Below are 17,155 nucleotides of genomic sequence, written 5' to 3'. Positions count from 1 at the left end.
GTTTCCTGGGATTGTTCGGATTAGGTACCCCCCGGGGAAATGAGTCGATTCCTGAATGGCATTTATGCGAAGGAGTTACTATGTACGGAGTACTTCTACCATGTATGTGATTTTGACTTCCCCATTCTAGTTCTGTTTCGTGGGGAACATATCTCGGCATTTCGCCGGTAAGCCCCTATTTTTGGGGACAAAATGTACTATGACCTACTACGGTGTAGGGCAGATTGGGTCCCCATTTACCCGGTCAAGCCGGTGCAAAGCCCTGGAGACTTCGGGGAGAAGAATCGATAAGCAAGTCCATCATTTCGCAACTCTGGTTACCGCGTGCCACCCAGAAAGGAAGGAAAATCAGGTACTCCGTACTCCGTACATAGCGTAGCCGAAGTTCCAGAACTCCATTGCATCGACAACATCCATAGTGGCTCGCATGTGGCAGGGAACCACTCGATAGTTATGTCGGGAGTTGAACAAATCAAAGCGGACAGGGAAAAAAAGAGCCCTCTCCATAAGCATGGGTAGCAGAGCGAATCACAGGGAATGGGAGACCATATCCACTCCAAGCTCCCCGATTAGGATCCACGCATAGGGCAGTGCAGACCCAGAGGAAAAAAATTCTTCCTGGGGGACGCGTAAGTGCGAGTTGCAGGTTTACACGAAACGGCCAAATAAGGACAAGGGCCCGAAAATGGTGAAACAGCGGACTCCCCGTTGGACCCACGCCAAGGGACCAGTGAGGGTCTTACATCGAGGGTCCACTACGATCGGAATACCCGGACAGATCTTGAGAATACGGAGTACGGAGGGGATGCTGAAGACTATATTTTCCGTGCTCCGTAGGGGAGTGTAGATGCGAGGCATCCGATCTAAAGTTTGGAATATGGAGATTCCGATATGTATACATATTCAAAGATGGACTGTACTAGCAGCAGTTATAGTTTGTCACAGAGTCTATACCCCCTGAGTGGAGTTGTGAGCCTTCGAGTGGTCATCTTTCTTCTTCTTTCCACTCATCCACTGGTATGTCATCCTCCAGGGCTGTCTTGGGTAATCTAGGGCTTCTGAACACTATCCGAAAATGCCACCGTGCGGAAGCTACCTGACATACTCACCGAACCAGTTGCAAGAAAGCAATCGAGACATGATAGAAAACATTAATACTCCGGAAACTAACATCTCAAAGTAGTATCAATGCCGAAGGATCCTACATCGAAGGTGTGGGCAGACAAGAACAGTGGGCGGACAATCAATGCAGGATGCGCGCCATAAAAAACCAAAGAAGCAATCCCGCGCCCGGCAGTTGGAGTTTGGCAGGCAGCCTGATTAGTTTGCTAAACCTATTGCGGTCTAGTGAGAGGGTCAATAGTGCACGTCAGCCAGTTGACGGAGATGTTGTCCAGATAGAGAAGGGTCGGTACGAAAGGCTTGTAACAGTGTTTGAGATAGGTATGAAGGGTCCGACGAGAGCGTTGAATGTATCTCTAAAGTTGGAGTATAGCTACCAACCAACCTAAAATCCATCGGCCAGGCTATCATCTTGGAACTATCTGCTGATTCACTGGTTTAGTTCGGATGAATACTCTACTAGTGGTTAGAGGAGAGAGAGAGAGAGAGAGGAGAGCCAAATCGGATGTCTCAGATGTCTCAGATGTCTCCAGAGATCCAATTCAGCCCTGGACCCTGGTTTCATGAACCGATCGCCGCCGCGACGTTTCAACCGAGAACCGAAGCCCTCTTTCTTTTGCGGTGTTTTTTTTTTTTTCGACCTAACTTTTAGTAGTATTTTATTCATTTTTATTCTCCGACATGTGGCCGGAAATAGTCCCACATAGGATCTCGCGTCAACTGCAACTGCAAATGCACCCCGACCTCTTGGGATTGTGCATATTTGCCCCTCCTCCCTTGATGGCCAATCACCAACCGACTCCTGGCTTCTAACAAGGTCCGGGCTACTGTCGATCGTGCACCTATAACGTGGCCGTGCGGGGCTTCAATCTTCTCCAAAAGGGCGGTCGGAGGAAAGCATATGGCTCCATGAGAGTAGGTGGGAATACGGAGTGATGCAGACGCAATCAACCCCTCTGGTCAGAATGACGATCTAAGGTGATTGGCCACGAGCATATCTTCTCACATCATCCCAGCCCCCAAATGGTGCTGATCGCGTCGCGAAAAAGGTTGTTAATTTACAGCCCTACCTGAGATCATCGGAAAAGAGGAGGAGAAAGATGGATATGATGGAGTAGGAAGAGGAGGAGGAGGAGGGGAAGGGATATCGCCGATGCCCACCCCCTTTTTTGGGTTAATTGGCTCATGGTTTGGGGGTGACAGGATGACTTGCCATACTTAATTCCCTTCTTTGTCTTTATGGGCTCCATCGCAGATCGCTAGCCCCTTTCCATGAGGGAGGTGATAGTCCGGATCGTATGGAGTGCATACAGAACCTCCCTTTCCCTTCCGAGGTTCCCTTCCGCGTGGTTGCCCCATGCAAAATGGAAGTTCGCTTGAGGCTTCGAAGAACAAAAAAGAACGATGATCGTGGAACACCATTCCTCGTTCCGACGGGTGCCAAGTGTACATTCTGTAACACGCTACGGCGTTTCGACGATCCTTAATTAAACCTTGACCACCGGATCCACCACAGCGGGTCCTTGTTACAGTCTCAGACTCGATCGTTTCCTGCATCTGCCCCCCCTCCCATCCCTCTCGTTGCGAGTAACTAGATACGTGCAGTGGTGACCAATACCTTCTTCGAGTCTTTCGGATTGGGATCCAACTTGGGCGTAGTCGCTAGAAGCGAAGGTTTCTGGGCGCTGATTTCATACTCGGTTTTCTCCGTGTGAACTAAACCAACAGATGATGCTCAGGATGCTACTACGGAGTATTTACTTCTGATATTCACAGAGTGCTCCATCATGTATGTACTTCGTGTCGAGACTGAGCCACTCCAGCTGAACCCCAACTACATATGCTCCACCGACTTCGTAAAAAAGTTCGATATTAGGATTGACATGATTGCCCAACTGGAGTCTGTCAATCCAAGGTACGACAGGGGGGGTCCGATGGGGGTTCCGCGTAACTCTCTGCGGGTACGAAGAGTGACTAAGGAGCGATCCTTTCCCATTGGCGGCTGAATTGGAGAAGCTGTTGGCATGGCTATTGTTTCAACGCAGTTGAAGTTAAAAGTGGAGGTGGTAAAATAACGTACACGAGTTCGAACCTAGTTTGGTTAACGGGGGGGGGAATGTCATTCTACATCCACTAGGGAGATTAAGCTACGACGCCGGTCCAGGTTTCGAAAAGGAAAAGAAGCCCCATCGAAAAGGGGGTTGTAGGCTACCGAGGTAGACCAGTGCCAAAATGGAAGTGCATGGCATAGTAAAATGCAAAATGATGACCAAATGTACTACTCTACGACGTATAGAGGATTAGCTACATTTGTAACCGAAGTACTCCGTAGTAGTCCGGAGATTGAAAAGAAATAAAGAAAGAAAGCATACGGAGGACGGACTACACATATCCCAAACAGGAGCAGGAAGAAATTAAACGATCTGATCCATTGCGTGCTGGGCTCGGTCGGGGCTAATACAACATCAGCCGTGGACCCTGAATCTGTTTTTAGCATCGCATCTCTGGTTCGGTAAAGGTGGATTTCCGTTCGAATTTTCTCCACGACGGCGGACTCCGATGTCTACCAGAGATGAATGCAGGCAAGGGGAATCCTGATGAAGCAGCAAATTCTTCTATCTTCTTGAGGGATTGGAAGGCCAGGAAAATCAATCCCAATTGTACGGCACACTATACATATGACGCTATACTATTTGGACCGATAGACTGTCTTCTCGAAGCCACCAAGGTTCTAGTCTAGTGTGATCACCTCCGGAAATAACCAGAGAGAGAAGGTTCTTTGAGGAAGAGGGGCCTAGGAACAACAAGCTCATTGGTTCGAAGAGCCGACCCAAGCTCGCTTCGCCAATCAACCCGGGACTTGAAGGACGCATTCCCCAGTTCATCAAGGATTGACAGCTGCATAACAATAACTCAGCTAGATTTGGGTCTGGCACAGAGGACAAGGCCTCTGACCACATGCATCCACCCACCCCACTGTGTCAGGGCTCCCAGACCATGGTTCCTCGTCGCCTCATTTGCCATGAACCAGCCTGGGGGGGTCTATCGTACGCAATCAGGGGCTATTCGAAGTTACATAATCGGGGCCATGGCGGTACGGAGATGTACATGGGCCGACTGCTTATGCACAGCTGTCTACATTATTAGATGTGTTTTCCATCTTGCCGTCAGGGCAAACGAAATGAGGAGGTACCTAAGTACGGAGTATTCAAGGGAAGAAATAGCTGGGGGGGAAAAGGAGCGTACATACTACTACGCACTACTAGAGTCTATTCTGAAGAATTAAGTCCTACAAGTATGAATCCAAAAGTGAATCTACATAAAAGGAAGTTCTCCCCCTGAGATCATCGATACCTCCATGACCTGCAGTTGAGTTGGGCCAAGTCGATACATCCCTCTTCGTCCTAGTGTCGGTCTGATGCAGAGCCACTGTGTTCCACGTCTGGTGGAATAGGTAGAAACTGTGGGATTTTTTTTTTGATTTTCTATTTTCTTGATTTTGATTTTTCCCTTTTCCCTTTTGAACCATATTTTGTATTTTTTTTTCTGAACAGCAAAGCAGTCCCTGTCCCCCAAAAAATAATAAAATAACAAAAACCAGTCCTTGGGGCGTTTCACCCCGCGATTAGCTTGTTCTTCTCCCTCGACTCTATAGGACATCTTTCCTACCCTTCATCTTTTTTTTATTTTTTTTTATTTTTTTTATTCTCGCCATCCACTTCGTTCACTCCTTTGGCTCTTGATTCATCCTTTTTTCTTCTCTTTTTTTTCCTATTCTATTTTTTATACCTTTTTCTTCTTTTTTTACTAATCTCCTTCTGGTGGTTGTCTTCTTTTGAAACTGTTCGATCTCCAAACCATCACGCGCCAATCTAGAACCCTAACCAACATCCCCCTTTCAACGAAGCACTTTAATTATACTCTATAATTATCTCATTGATTAATTGCTTACCACGGTATCAACGGGGATTTTGCGGACCATTTCAATTTATCCTCGACCATCAATTACTTGCTCCATCGACGGTTACAGTGCCTCTTTCTATTCTCGAAACACGGCGGAGTTGCCCCCCCCCCCTCATCCACTGTCGCTTCCTCTCTCCCCTCCCCTCCTTCCACCCTTTTCGATACACGTCGACAGGCCTCTGAAACACGCGATAATTCAGACACCTCCGCTACGACCTACCGGTGGATCTCCGAGTGTACTCAAAACAATTGGGGAGGAGGTTATTCCGGCGCATCATCCATTCCACCCTCGACCATCTCCAACTCTTTCTCCGCGTGGTCTGAATGGCCCACCTTTTGCATCTGAACCGCTCTACTCTGATCTCGATACCTCCTCGTGCGATTTTGATGCGCCTGGGTCTGTTGTGGTGGTAATATTTCGCTTTTGTCCGTGGGAACTATGTCCGCGGTCGTCGAGACGATGGCAACAACACCGAATTCCGCTATGGACAACGATAAGAAACGCAATAAGTTGGGATATCATCGGACATCTGTCGCATGTGGTCAGTCTCCATTCTTGAGATTATATTTGTCTTTCCCATCATGCGCCGGCCCCCGGTGACTTGTGAAAATGCGAATGCGCCGCTTCGCACGTCATCACAAGTATTCACATGCTCATACTTTCTTACATCGCAGTGCATTGCCGGCGTCGCAAGATTCGATGTTTAGTCGCGACAGACGATACTCAAGGTCGATGTGAGAATTGTATTCGGCTACGTAAGGAGTGCCAATTTTTCCCCGTCGATCAGCAACCGCCAATTGAGAAGAAGTCGCGGCCAAGTTCGCGATTGGAGTCGCAACCGGGAGATCACTCCGTGACAACGCCTATTTCATCTTCTCCAACCAACTTGAACCCGGATTCCGTCGAGGCCTTCTATCCGTATTCGCCAATGTCAATAAACGCGTCTTCCGGGCAGGATATGACCGGGTTCAACCCCGCTGGATATCCTGCAACCCCGATGTCGGGGTTTCCAACTGGTAGGTATTGAATATCAATCGATGCGCTCGCGCTATCCCGGAATATTACGCGAAACTAGTTTTCTATACATGAAATTGAGATCTGACTAAGGATTTATAGATCGAGCCATGGCCCCAGGGGAATTCTCCGGCCACCCAACAATGGAAACCGGGGTGCCCTGGGATGAGTTCACAACAATATCAGACCCACAGATCTTGGCCACAATAGCCGCCAATAAAGGACAGATGATGAATCTCGCACCTGGTGTCTGGAATCCAAACGGCATGCCTTCAGCATCGGGCCTTCCTCCAACATCGCCCATGTCTGGCGCATCACCAATGGCAGTCCAAGCGCAATCCATGAACCCGGCTCCAGCATACACCGTGCAACCCGATGGATCGGTTTGGCCTATACCACCACAGCAGCCATCACGAACAATGAGTTATCCCGGTCAAGCAGACATGAGCGCTTCGTATCCGAGTCAATTCCCGCAACACCAGCAGCAACAAATGCCACCGGACCTCAAGCGCAGGATGACGACTCCAGCACACCCCACCGGATCGAACCCTGAAATGCAAGCCGGACCGGGCTCAGTCTCCTACCCACCACAAGCGGGCATGGGATATGCCCAATGGCCCATGAACACTATGCCTGTCAACGTGGTTCAATACCCGATGTACACGGGTGAAGCCGTTCAACAACCTCCTTACCCTCCAATGGGACACCCGCCAGGCCAATCAGGTCCCTAACATGAGGAGGACTGGGGGATGAACTTCAACATCACGAAAGCCGAATTCCCCCAACGGCATATTACCAACCTTATTCAATTCTCCTCCCTTCAGCCTTCACTTCAACCTTCGCTTCGAGTTGGGTCATGCGTCACCTAACACCATTCCTAGACGGCTTGTTTCATTTATAATACCCAGTGGGATACACATCTGTTCATCACAATTTCGTGATCCATTCTCTTCACCATTCACCCTTTACCTCACCGTTGCCATACGTCTTTTTTTGATCACTTTTTTTTTTCGCCTTATCCTCATACACCGTGGCAGGTCTGCTTTCGCAGCTAGTCATTAGCGGGCGCAAGGGTTTTCGGGTGGCATATTCATGCATATTCAATTTCTTTTTTTTTCTCTTTTCACATGGCATGGCCCATCTTGTCCGACGGGCTCTTTTCTTTATCATTTTTTGCGCTGGAGGACTTTTCTTTTCATTTTCAATTTCCCCCTTTTCCTTATCATTTCCCCTCTTTGCAATCATTCTCCAGTTGGTCACACGATCCTTCATACAAACCCGAGGCATCGCGTGTCAACCGCAGAAGTTTGTTTCGGATACCTTATAGACTTTCTTTTGAACTTTTCCCTCTTACATGTTTTATATTCATTTTCATGCCTCCAAACCGGTGGTACTCCCCTTGTATGCACATTGGTTTTGGCCACCTATTCGAGGGTATATCATTCGGCGCCAACTGGTTCGGGCGAGGGCTGGATGGAATGCTCCCGAGTCAGTCTCGATTGACCTTGAAGCCTCAGGCTCAAGTCGAGATGGACGCTGTTATGAACCATTCTGACAGGAGACAGCCATGTTACGACGTTATTGATTTTACCCCATTGGGATTGCATTTACTGTACATACCTATTATATTATATTCGATACATGGAACTGGAACTGCGTGCCTACTAGGACTACTAGTAACTACTACTTTACAATGCATTCAAAGTCCACTTGATAATAATCTGATCAAATTACCTAGGTATCACCATTTTTGCAAGACCAATGGCGCAATGCCCAACAGTTCTAAGGTAGTTTGAATCTAATCTCCACGAGAAGTGGAGCTCCAGTCAAAGTTAATTGCAGATAAGAAGAAACACTGCCACACTGACAATCCAACGGTCGGCGCTAAGCTCCGGAGTAATTAGGGAAAGCTAATTGCCTCGCCTCAGCACACTTCAGGGGTAGCCATTCCAAGTGAAATGGTTCGGAAACTCTGGTGGCGAGGTTTGCTAACTTGTTTCTCTCAATTTAAGACTTTATCAAGAAGAACAGGGATAGCGCAATGACGACGTGAGTCCATCAATACTGAATCTAGGCACTGCTCCGGGGCAATTTCGGCGTCGCGATGATCGTTTTCGTCACTTGGCCAATGCTCCAAGGCCGAGGATGGAGCGAGACGCGGCTTTGGGCAGCATTGCGCCCCCCTACATTCAAGCTTCATGTATTCAAGAGGGATGTACTCCGTAGATGGAGTTGAATTGAGATTTTACTTGCCCAGACCAGTCTGTTGTCAAGCCCACCTGCCTATCACAGACTTTCTCCGGTTCTCTCCAGCTAGAATGAAGATGCTGTTGAGGATGGAGATTGTCCGCGACCATCACTCCAAATGTTGTTCCCGGTGTGTGATTTTTTTGGGATCACCAAAGAAAGATCAGTTCAGTCCTACGTATGTTGTGGTTTTGAATAATTCTATCTATGCCCTCCCAAGGAGGTTCCAACCCTAGTTAGCCCCTGACATGTGAGTACGACGTTATGATAGTGTGCGATTAGCTATCGGCCCTATGAAAGACAGTTGATCCACGAATCTACAAGGCATCTCCGAGGAGATATTGATCTCGCTGTTAGGATTCGTTGAGACTGGCGGTGACGTGATCGATTAGGAGGTTCGAGGGTGATAAAGTCGATGGCGTCAGACAATTTTAGTTCTATCACATCTTCTGTTGCCGCAGCATATCAGCTCTTATATGGAGTATCTGTCAGACGCAAGGCATTCCCAGGAAGATACGAGTCTTCCCTTCCAATGATAGTGATCAGATGGGTATCTTTCTGTTGTCGACACATCGAAATGAATTATCGATCATCCCAGTATCTGCGCAGCCTACCAGAGGCAGTCTTGCGGGGAGATAAGACCCGGCCGCGGAGACGATGCGGTACGGAGGATCACCCGGGGGATCCGACGGAGGACGATTTCTGGGGTCGAAACCTGGAGATAGGCGATGGTGGCTGCTATCAAGGGGTATCAGTCCAGTAGTTGGTCAGCAACGAGTGCATCCTCAGTGGCCATGGGATTGGAAAGATCAGAAGATAAGAATCCTTCAACTTGACCAGGGTCATAGGGGGCGCAGTATTGGTGCAACTCTGATCATCCCTGCCCCAGTCAATTGTTATCAGCGATATGCAGCAGACTTATCTTGGCTATGAGTTGGCTGAGCACAGAATCGGCACTGATCGGATCTACCACCATTTCCCAAAGTTTGCTGTTGGGCAGAGTCACGCCTTATCAAAACATTTCCGAGTGATAGCCGCACGGCCAATGCATTATATAAAGAGCGGTCCCCGTCAGAGGCTGAAGTTTTGATCCCCCAGACTCAAGTCTTGCAGAGGGGATGGGCAAGACCAGGGCGAACTGAGGCTAAAGAGTATTTCTTCACAAGCCTTCAGCAGAAACCTTGCCACTTTTTGTTGGCCTGGCTTGAGTGGAATGAACCGAGTGGCCAACGGAGTGGATGGTCCATGTGCGTGTCGATTTACTTTGTCGACACCTTTGCTCGGGGCAACCCAGCTCTGATATGGACCTGTCATCTTCCTTTTTCCGCTGGAATTCACCCATAACCGCAGAAGCCGATCGAAAAAGCAGAAGAAAAAATAAACAGCAAGCGAGCTTGACTGTCCCCCTCCCCTCTCCTCTCTGCACCCCCTGTCCCGCCGGACATATTTGGACCGAGCATTAGACTGACACAAGTACCGGCTGTTGACGGGTGGACAGCCCAACCGAATCAGCCATGCAGGACGCCACCAGAGGAGCAGCAGGACAAGCAGCACTAACGGTGGAAGAAAGCAAGTGGTATCAGACAAATTGGTTGTTATCAAGCAGAAAGTGGCGAGGCAGCGATGAGCCCTGCTAGCGTTGATGGGAGTCCCCACACATCAGCGACCCCCGACCACACAGATCAGAGATTGGACTCTGAACACATGCGACAGTCAGACACAGCAGATAAGATGATGGGTTGGGAACGGGATTGGAGTCCCGGACACAGCAGATCAAGCCAATGAGAGACGTGCTGAGAGGGGATCAGCGCGCCTATCAGGATGACCACGGCTAATTAGCATTAGCAGTTGGATTCGCTGTTATCATGCTTATCTCCTGGAGCCATGCAGGTGGATCGGTGGGGCGATGATGGTCGCAGGATTGGAGATGATGTCGTTGTGAGAGGTCAGTGTGAGGGGTTGCAATTGACCCTCAGGTGATTGAAGGGAGGGGAGAGGTGGAAAGTGAGGGAGTTGAGGGTGCCTCAAGAGAAGGAGGGTGAGTGTGAATATCACGTGTGTATGTGGGTGTGAGAAAGAAAGAGCACTCGACCAAACCGGAAAGAGCGAATGTCGGAGTTACCGAAAAGGCAACGCCGTGCCTGCCTTCCTTCCTCCCCCAGTGTGACAATACACCGTTATTACCAACATTACCCAGCAATACCCATGATTACCCATGCTTACTCCCCAAGTACTAGTAGTACTTCCTCTCGGGTAAGATCGGAGCCCGGTGAACACTGCTCCCCAGCACTAATGAGCACTAACCCAGCAATATACTCTAAGCACCACTCTAGAGGTGATTGCGGATCCGCTGCCTTTGGTCTTGGCCCCGTCGAATATTCTTATCTCTTAATATTTATGATATACTATTATGTACTGTATACACTGCTGCATGACTACTGCAAGACATTGTGTGAATACAGTATAACTAGGTACATATGTTAGCAATGAGTAGTAAACTAAATATTTGGTAAACCAACAGTAAGCTATATCGCAGTACACTACTCTGTATAGCAATGGTTGACGTAGTAGCGCCTCTATACTACTCCAACTCCATGTCTCCATCCGGAGAAGTTCCAGATGTCTCCACCGGTATCTGTGACATCCACTGATACTAGGTAGCTCTCTCTACAGAGTCGGAATTGGTCTCGCAGGAGTCAGGTCCTGTCCCAGCAGACCACTCTGGATATTATCTACTCCGGGTTGCTCAGACGTATATCATATAATATCCTAGTACCTAGATAGTAAACAAATTCTGTATACTCATGACTTGTGTCGGACTCGGCCCGAAGGCTAGACCGGCCGCGGCTTTGGATGACCGCGCCTGTTTAGCCTCAAATCCACCCACTCCGATTCGTGGACTTTACACTGAAGTAGGAGGAGTAATCTAATAGAAAGAGAAAACAAAATAAAAATAAACATCAGAAGCGAGTAGATCGAGTTACAAAGTACGAAAGCACGAAAGTGTACTCCATAGAGGGGGAAGGGAAGCAAGAGTAGGTACAGTGTAATGGTAATACGATAATACCCATACACATCCATACCAGCGGAAACCGCAAAGTGTTGGAAGAGTCGCAGACATATCATCTTCACTTCACTCCACTCCAATTCCCTTTCTCTTTTTCTTCTCTCTCTCTCTCTCCTCCCCCAATATCTATCTCCTTGTCGTGACCAACTCGTTTCCTCCCATTCTTTCCATTTGCTCAATCGCCTTATTGAGCATTCTTTTCCCCCTTCCTGCAGCCTCCGCTCGGCGCCACACCCTCCGCCTGTCGCATTCTCCCGGGGCATGAGCGTCTGGAGGGTCTAGCCCCCCCCTCCAACGACTCGAAACGACTCCAGACAAGGACAATTTGGTTATACGGGGTTGGAATTTTATGTGAAAGACCTTTCCTCAAAGATCCCCGCTTATCCCACATCGATCGGCCTTGTCGATACAGACCCTGGTCGCGGGCTGCGCCATCCTGCCAATCGTCTTGCTTGGCGTCACTCGATCATCTATTCTCGACAAGGGTCTCGTTTACGGCGGGTACGGGGGAATTCCAATTCAAACCGTTTGATTCATTTCCATTCGGTGGTGGGCCAGCTTGATCTGATCTACTTCTCTCTCCCCCCTCCCTTGCCTCCCCCTCCTCTTCTCTCCCCTCCAATACTCCCACTCTATGGAGGGTATCAACCATGCCGGGCATGGGGCCGCCCGACCGCAGAATTCCGGCTTGCCTTTCTTCGGTCTCGACGACCCTCACATGATTCCCGATGACTTCTCCTTCGGTTCGCCCTTCAGTCCGACCGATTCCAATCAATCCAATACCAACGACAATCCCCTTCAAGATTCCATTTTTCCGGAGTGGAAGACCGGTGCCCCGCGCGGTGGCGACAACCCCAATGAATTGCAGAAAGAAGATCCCTTGGCTGCTCAGATCTGGAGGCTCTACACTCGAACAAAGTCCCAACTTCCAAACCAGGAGCGCATGGAGAACTTGACCTGGCGAATGATGGCCATGAGTTTAAAACGCAAGGAACGGGAACAGTTGGCTTTGGCTCAGCAGCAGCAGCAGCAACAACAACAGGCGAGGTACCTTGGCCCCATCTCACCCCCATGTCTCTTCCCCCCTCCCCTCCACAAAAATCCCACAGTGAAATCCGGGGATGCACCTTACTCACCTTGGCTTGCAGAACCACACAAATGAACACCGAAGACGATAGCCCCGCTCCTAGTGGTATCGCGCAGCTACGTCTATCCGACCACGACCACCAGATGAATATGGACACCACCCCGGATGCCATGAACCTGGATGACTTTATCGTCCCGTTCGACTCGCCAGTCGATTATTCCTCACATCCCGCCGTTGACCGCCACTTCACCGCGACTCCTACCGCGGCCTCCGCGTCGATCCCTATCAAGTCCCGTAAAGATCATCAGCAGCAAATGGTCGATTCTGCCGTCGCAGCGTCATTCCCACACCCTCAGCCAGACCAACGAAAAAACAGCGAGTTTGGTTATGTGACTCGCCGAGTGCGAAAGACCAGTGTGGACGAGCGCCAGTTCTTTGCCGGCCTCGCTGTGCCCACTCGCAAGCGACCCGCAGAGGCATCTCCTCAGGTGCCTCCCGTCTCGAACGCCATGATGGCACAGCACGCTGGGCTGACGACCGGCTTGCCGGATTACTCTCTGGATCAACCCTCCGCCTTCACCATGCCCGGAAATGGTACCGTTGGAGGTGGCCCACGGCGTCATCAGCATCATCATACAGCGTCCGGCATTCCTTTCAGTCTGGACACTTTTGGCATGGGCGATGACTCTGGAATCCACTCGGCTGGCCCGTACCAGCAGCATTTCACCTTCTCGCCCTCCGACTCTCCCATGACCGCCAGCAATCCGTTCACCAGTCTTTATGCGCAAACACCACTTGCATCTTCGCTCAACTCAACAGAGTTCTTTTCTCCGCCACCATCAGGATACCAATCAACGGTTTCTACCCCCCCAGCCGATCTACGAGGGAGAGCAGTCCATTTTCTTCAACGATGCGTCGACAGCCGAGTCTCAAACACATCGCCGAGTGCCCAACTATATCCAGCAACGGTCATCCAACTTGTCGGCATCTCTGCAACCGCGTCATATGTTTAACTCGAACGGCGAGTACCAGTCACCGGTGGCAGGTCAACCAACGATTCACTCGGCTGGATTCTCTATGCCGCAACAGCATGTCGACCCGTCACATGTGCTCGGAAATGGCGAATATTCTACCACCGCACCCTCCGGCAACATGTTCTCTTTTGGTGGTGACTCGGATAATGAAGATGACGACAACCACACTTTTGAGCGTGGGGGAATTGCCATGCCGAACGATTTTCCCTCCATGGACGACCCCAGCGATATTGGTGCTGGCTTGACCTGGGATGCAGGATTTCCTGGGTCTGTCCAGTCCTTACCGGGATTTACCGGTCAACATCGCAAACATGTCACCATTGGCTCTACTGACATGATTGACGGTCCTGGGGAATGGCAGCACGCGGGAAGCTTGGGTCGTGGTCATGGGTCGGCTGCTTCAGTCAGTGACGTGCGCAATCGTGATCGTCAGCAGAAAATCGCTCGCACCTCCTCCACCCCCAACGCTCAACAGCTACTTCGCCAGAGTATGAATGGACAGAGTAGCCAGCCTCCCACGAACCACCCATCGCCTAGCACCCCTCCTGAATCTGGTCTTAGTAGCGCTGTGCCTTCGCGCCCACCGAGCCCTGGTGGTTCTAAGAATGGTGATCCCAACGCCGGCCCCACGGCTTGTACGAACTGCTTCACCCAAACCACCCCGCTTTGGCGACGCAACCCTGAGGGTCAGCCTCTGTGCAATGCCTGTGGCCTGTTCCTGAAGCTCCATGGCGTAGTCCGCCCCCTCTCCTTGAAGACAGATGTTATCAAAAAACGCAACCGCAGCAGCGCCAACACCTTGGCTGTTGGCTCTTCCCGCTCCTCCAAGAAAACATCTCGAAAGAACTCCATACAACAAGCTTCTCTCAGCGCAGTTGTCTCCCGTGCCCCCAGCAACAACGCATCCGAATCGCCGCCTGCGATTGCAGGATCCAGCACTGCAGTCAAGTCGGGCGTGGTTCCGATCGCCGCCGCTCCCCCCAAAGCTGGTCCTCCCGCTGGTGTTGCCCAAGCTCGCGCTGGTGTGCAAGTAGCACCTCGACGGCAACGCCGCCTCGAAAAGGCACCCACAGGATCTGAACAGGATCTCGAAGACAACTATAGGGTCAATGCGCCAACCAGCCGATCCAAGGTCGTTCCTCTAGCGCCAGCAATGCCACCACCCGCAGCCGCCAACCCGGCCAATCACAGTATCGCAGGTGGCCAGGGTGCGAGCCAAGAATGGGAATGGCTGACGATGAGTCTGTGAACGATTTTCTCTATTTTTCGGTTCGCCGACGCTATTTCGTTTTTTTTGATTTCATTTCTCGAGTCGATGCGACCATGACGGGGCAGACCACCACTCCTCTAATCTCATTCATACACGACTAATGTCCTCCCGGTGGACCACCAATATCTTACTCCAATCCGCATCGCATCGTATCGCATTCGTGGTTCCACTCATGCTATCTCCTGTTCTCTTCCACCGAGCCATTTTTTTATCCACTTCTTTCCCGTTTGTCCTTGTTACGTGTGTTTGATGATCTCTGTGATTTGATTGATACAATCGCGTCTGTCCGGATCCCGAACTGATTGTTCTGTCCTGGTTTCTCTTGTTCTTCGTTCTGCTTTCTTATGTGCAGTTCGGGACTGGGCAGAAGTGCGCATCTCTCCTGGCTTTTTTTCTTTGATTTGATTCCATTCTATTTCTGATTTTGATGTTCTCCGATGTCTATTCATGGTATTTATGCAACGCTAGCCCTGGTGTGTTGGGTTTATTATTTTCGATTTTATTAGACTTCAATTTGATGATGATTTTTACGACTGCCTCTGTCCGCCATCCTCCAAGGTATGTTCCAAGGTTCGCTAGTATAGTTGAACCTTATAAACTAGAAAACAAAGTCAGAATAAAATAAGAAAGTTCCAAGGTTGAATCTTAGAATTCGAAGGGTTCTACTAGAAATTAGCAATTGTCTACTGTCGAAGATCAATAAAAGAGCACTTGTAGCATTATCTAGGTATGAAGCTATGGAGGAGCAGGCTCAGTACCAAATATTTAAATGCCTATCTAGGTAAATAGGTTTATTCCATCGGATTCGACAGCCGCTAGCCAAAAAGATCGAAAATCATCATGATGATCCATGGATGAGTTTTGCTGCTGTGAACGAATCAGACCAAATACAGGGAGTATTACACGGCTAAGCTAATTGCTGTCTATCTACAGAAATATTGTCTCTGAGAACTAGGATACTACCACCAGCGCAGTACTAGTTGAGTAGTACCTGTCCCCTTTTACACGTCCTTTTTTAATTCCGCACACAAGAAACGATGTCACCAAATTGAAAACAGTTTTACGAAGTAGAGTTGTTCCACCAATCGAGTCCCGAAGATTGATCTCCACCCCACTTGCTAGATATACCATCTCGATATTTCAGACCAGACGTTGGCATAAGACTTCACATAATTCGAGACGCAACCTGTGAATTCAAGACTTCTTCTGGCCGAACGTGTCGCAGGAGATCTTTTGCATAAGCGGCCGCCGTCGCCGTCGCATAGTTCTGCCAATGCTTATTTTTATGGTCATCAGAATAGTTGGCAATTCCCCTGATGATAACGCATGGAAATCTATTCCCAGATCCCGCGGCTTCCATTTCGAAGCAACGTACACCCCATGTGTCTCTCAAACGGTCACGGTGGGCAGCAGACCTCATGGTAGCATTGCCCGATGCTATGAGTCCATAGTGTACAGCAGGGTGATTTGATTGACGCTCAAGTCGCGGTTGCAATGCAGCCGTTCCACAGGCTGAGCAATCACTCCCTTCATTCCCTTTGTGCAGATGAGATGGCTTGTATAGCCGATCCTGGCCACGGCCAGGAAAGCGAAATTCCGGTGCTGCTGATCTGCTGAACTTTGTGGCCGCGATCTGGAAGTAATCCATCATCTTGTCAAGTCTTGACTGGTGATCTGATTGGAGTGCTGCCATAGCTCCTAACAAATACCTGGGTGGACCTTCTAGGTGAGATCGGATCTCAAAATTGTCATCACCAGTCCACCGGCCTTTGTCGTATTGTACTACTCCGCCTGGTGTGTGTCAGAAATTGAACCCACAACAGATGGGAGAAATCAAGAAGCTTGTAGCCAGGCTTATTTAGATCTTACCGTGAGATTGACTGGGCTGACTGACCACAACATCACCAAGTCGAATGTCATTTAATGGATTGGTAGGATGGGGTGCTGAAGGCGCTCCTCCTCCAGTACCAACCATCAACCCAAATCGAATATTATAGAACGTTCGAGTCATATGCGCCACGGTGCAGGCGATGGCAACCGGGCCAGAAGATGCGACAAGAGGAAAGGCAATCACCAAGTAGTGACTTCCCATTCGCCCAACAATGTAACCGTTCTCGTCCTTTGGCTGTGGCGGTGGTGGTGCATATTCTTCATCCAAAAACCTTCGAGAGATATTGACTTCTGCAGTATTGGCACAAAGCCAGCCTACAGTGTAGGCACTGCAATCGAATTGCTGATTCATTGGTCGACTCATAGCAGTAATATTCTTGAATTTGACCGTTTTGGACTCCTTCAGAAAAGGAGACTTGGAGGATTTTCGCGGATATAAGTAGGGCCTCGCCAGCTTCAG

At 49.6% G+C, this 17,155-nt stretch overlaps 3 protein-coding genes across 3 annotated transcripts; 2 read left to right on the top strand and 1 right to left on the bottom strand.

Moving 5' to 3' along the window:
- Positions 1-5,524: 5,524 nt before the first annotated feature.
- On the top strand, positions 5,525-6,831 carry N7533_003326 (putative C6 finger domain protein; the record flags this gene model as incomplete). The annotated part of the gene is made up of 3 exons (XM_057099976.1): positions 5,525-5,627; positions 5,761-6,102; positions 6,203-6,831. The coding sequence occupies 3 exons, from the start codon at positions 5,525-5,527 to the stop codon at positions 6,829-6,831; spliced, it is 1,074 nt and encodes a 357-aa protein (XP_056965112.1).
- Positions 6,832-12,048: 5,217 nt separating this feature from the next.
- Positions 12,049-14,784, top strand: N7533_003325 (Nitrogen regulatory protein nrfA; the record flags this gene model as incomplete). Its single annotated transcript, XM_057099975.1, is given in 3 exon segments — positions 12,049-12,461; positions 12,563-13,358; positions 13,375-14,784. The coding sequence occupies 3 exon segments, from the start codon at positions 12,049-12,051 to the stop codon at positions 14,782-14,784; spliced, it is 2,619 nt and encodes an 872-aa protein (XP_056965111.1).
- A 1,186-nt stretch (positions 14,785-15,970) lies between these two features.
- Positions 15,971-17,059, bottom strand: N7533_003324 (ankyrin repeat protein; the record flags this gene model as incomplete). Its single annotated transcript, XM_057099974.1, has 2 exons — positions 15,971-16,596; positions 16,675-17,059. 2 exons carry the CDS (start codon positions 17,057-17,059, stop codon positions 15,971-15,973), a joined length of 1,011 nt encoding a protein of 336 aa, XP_056965110.1.
- Between the last annotated feature and the right edge of the window lie 96 nt (positions 17,060-17,155).

This window comes from Penicillium manginii (genome assembly GCF_028828005.1).
Source record: "Penicillium manginii strain IBT 31320 chromosome Unknown utg000002l:1.0-5564898.0:1.0-5567710.0, whole genome shotgun sequence".
Classification (NCBI taxonomy): Eukaryota; Fungi; Ascomycota; class Eurotiomycetes; order Eurotiales; family Aspergillaceae; genus Penicillium; species Penicillium manginii.
This window is presented reverse-complemented; position numbering and strand designations above follow the sequence as displayed.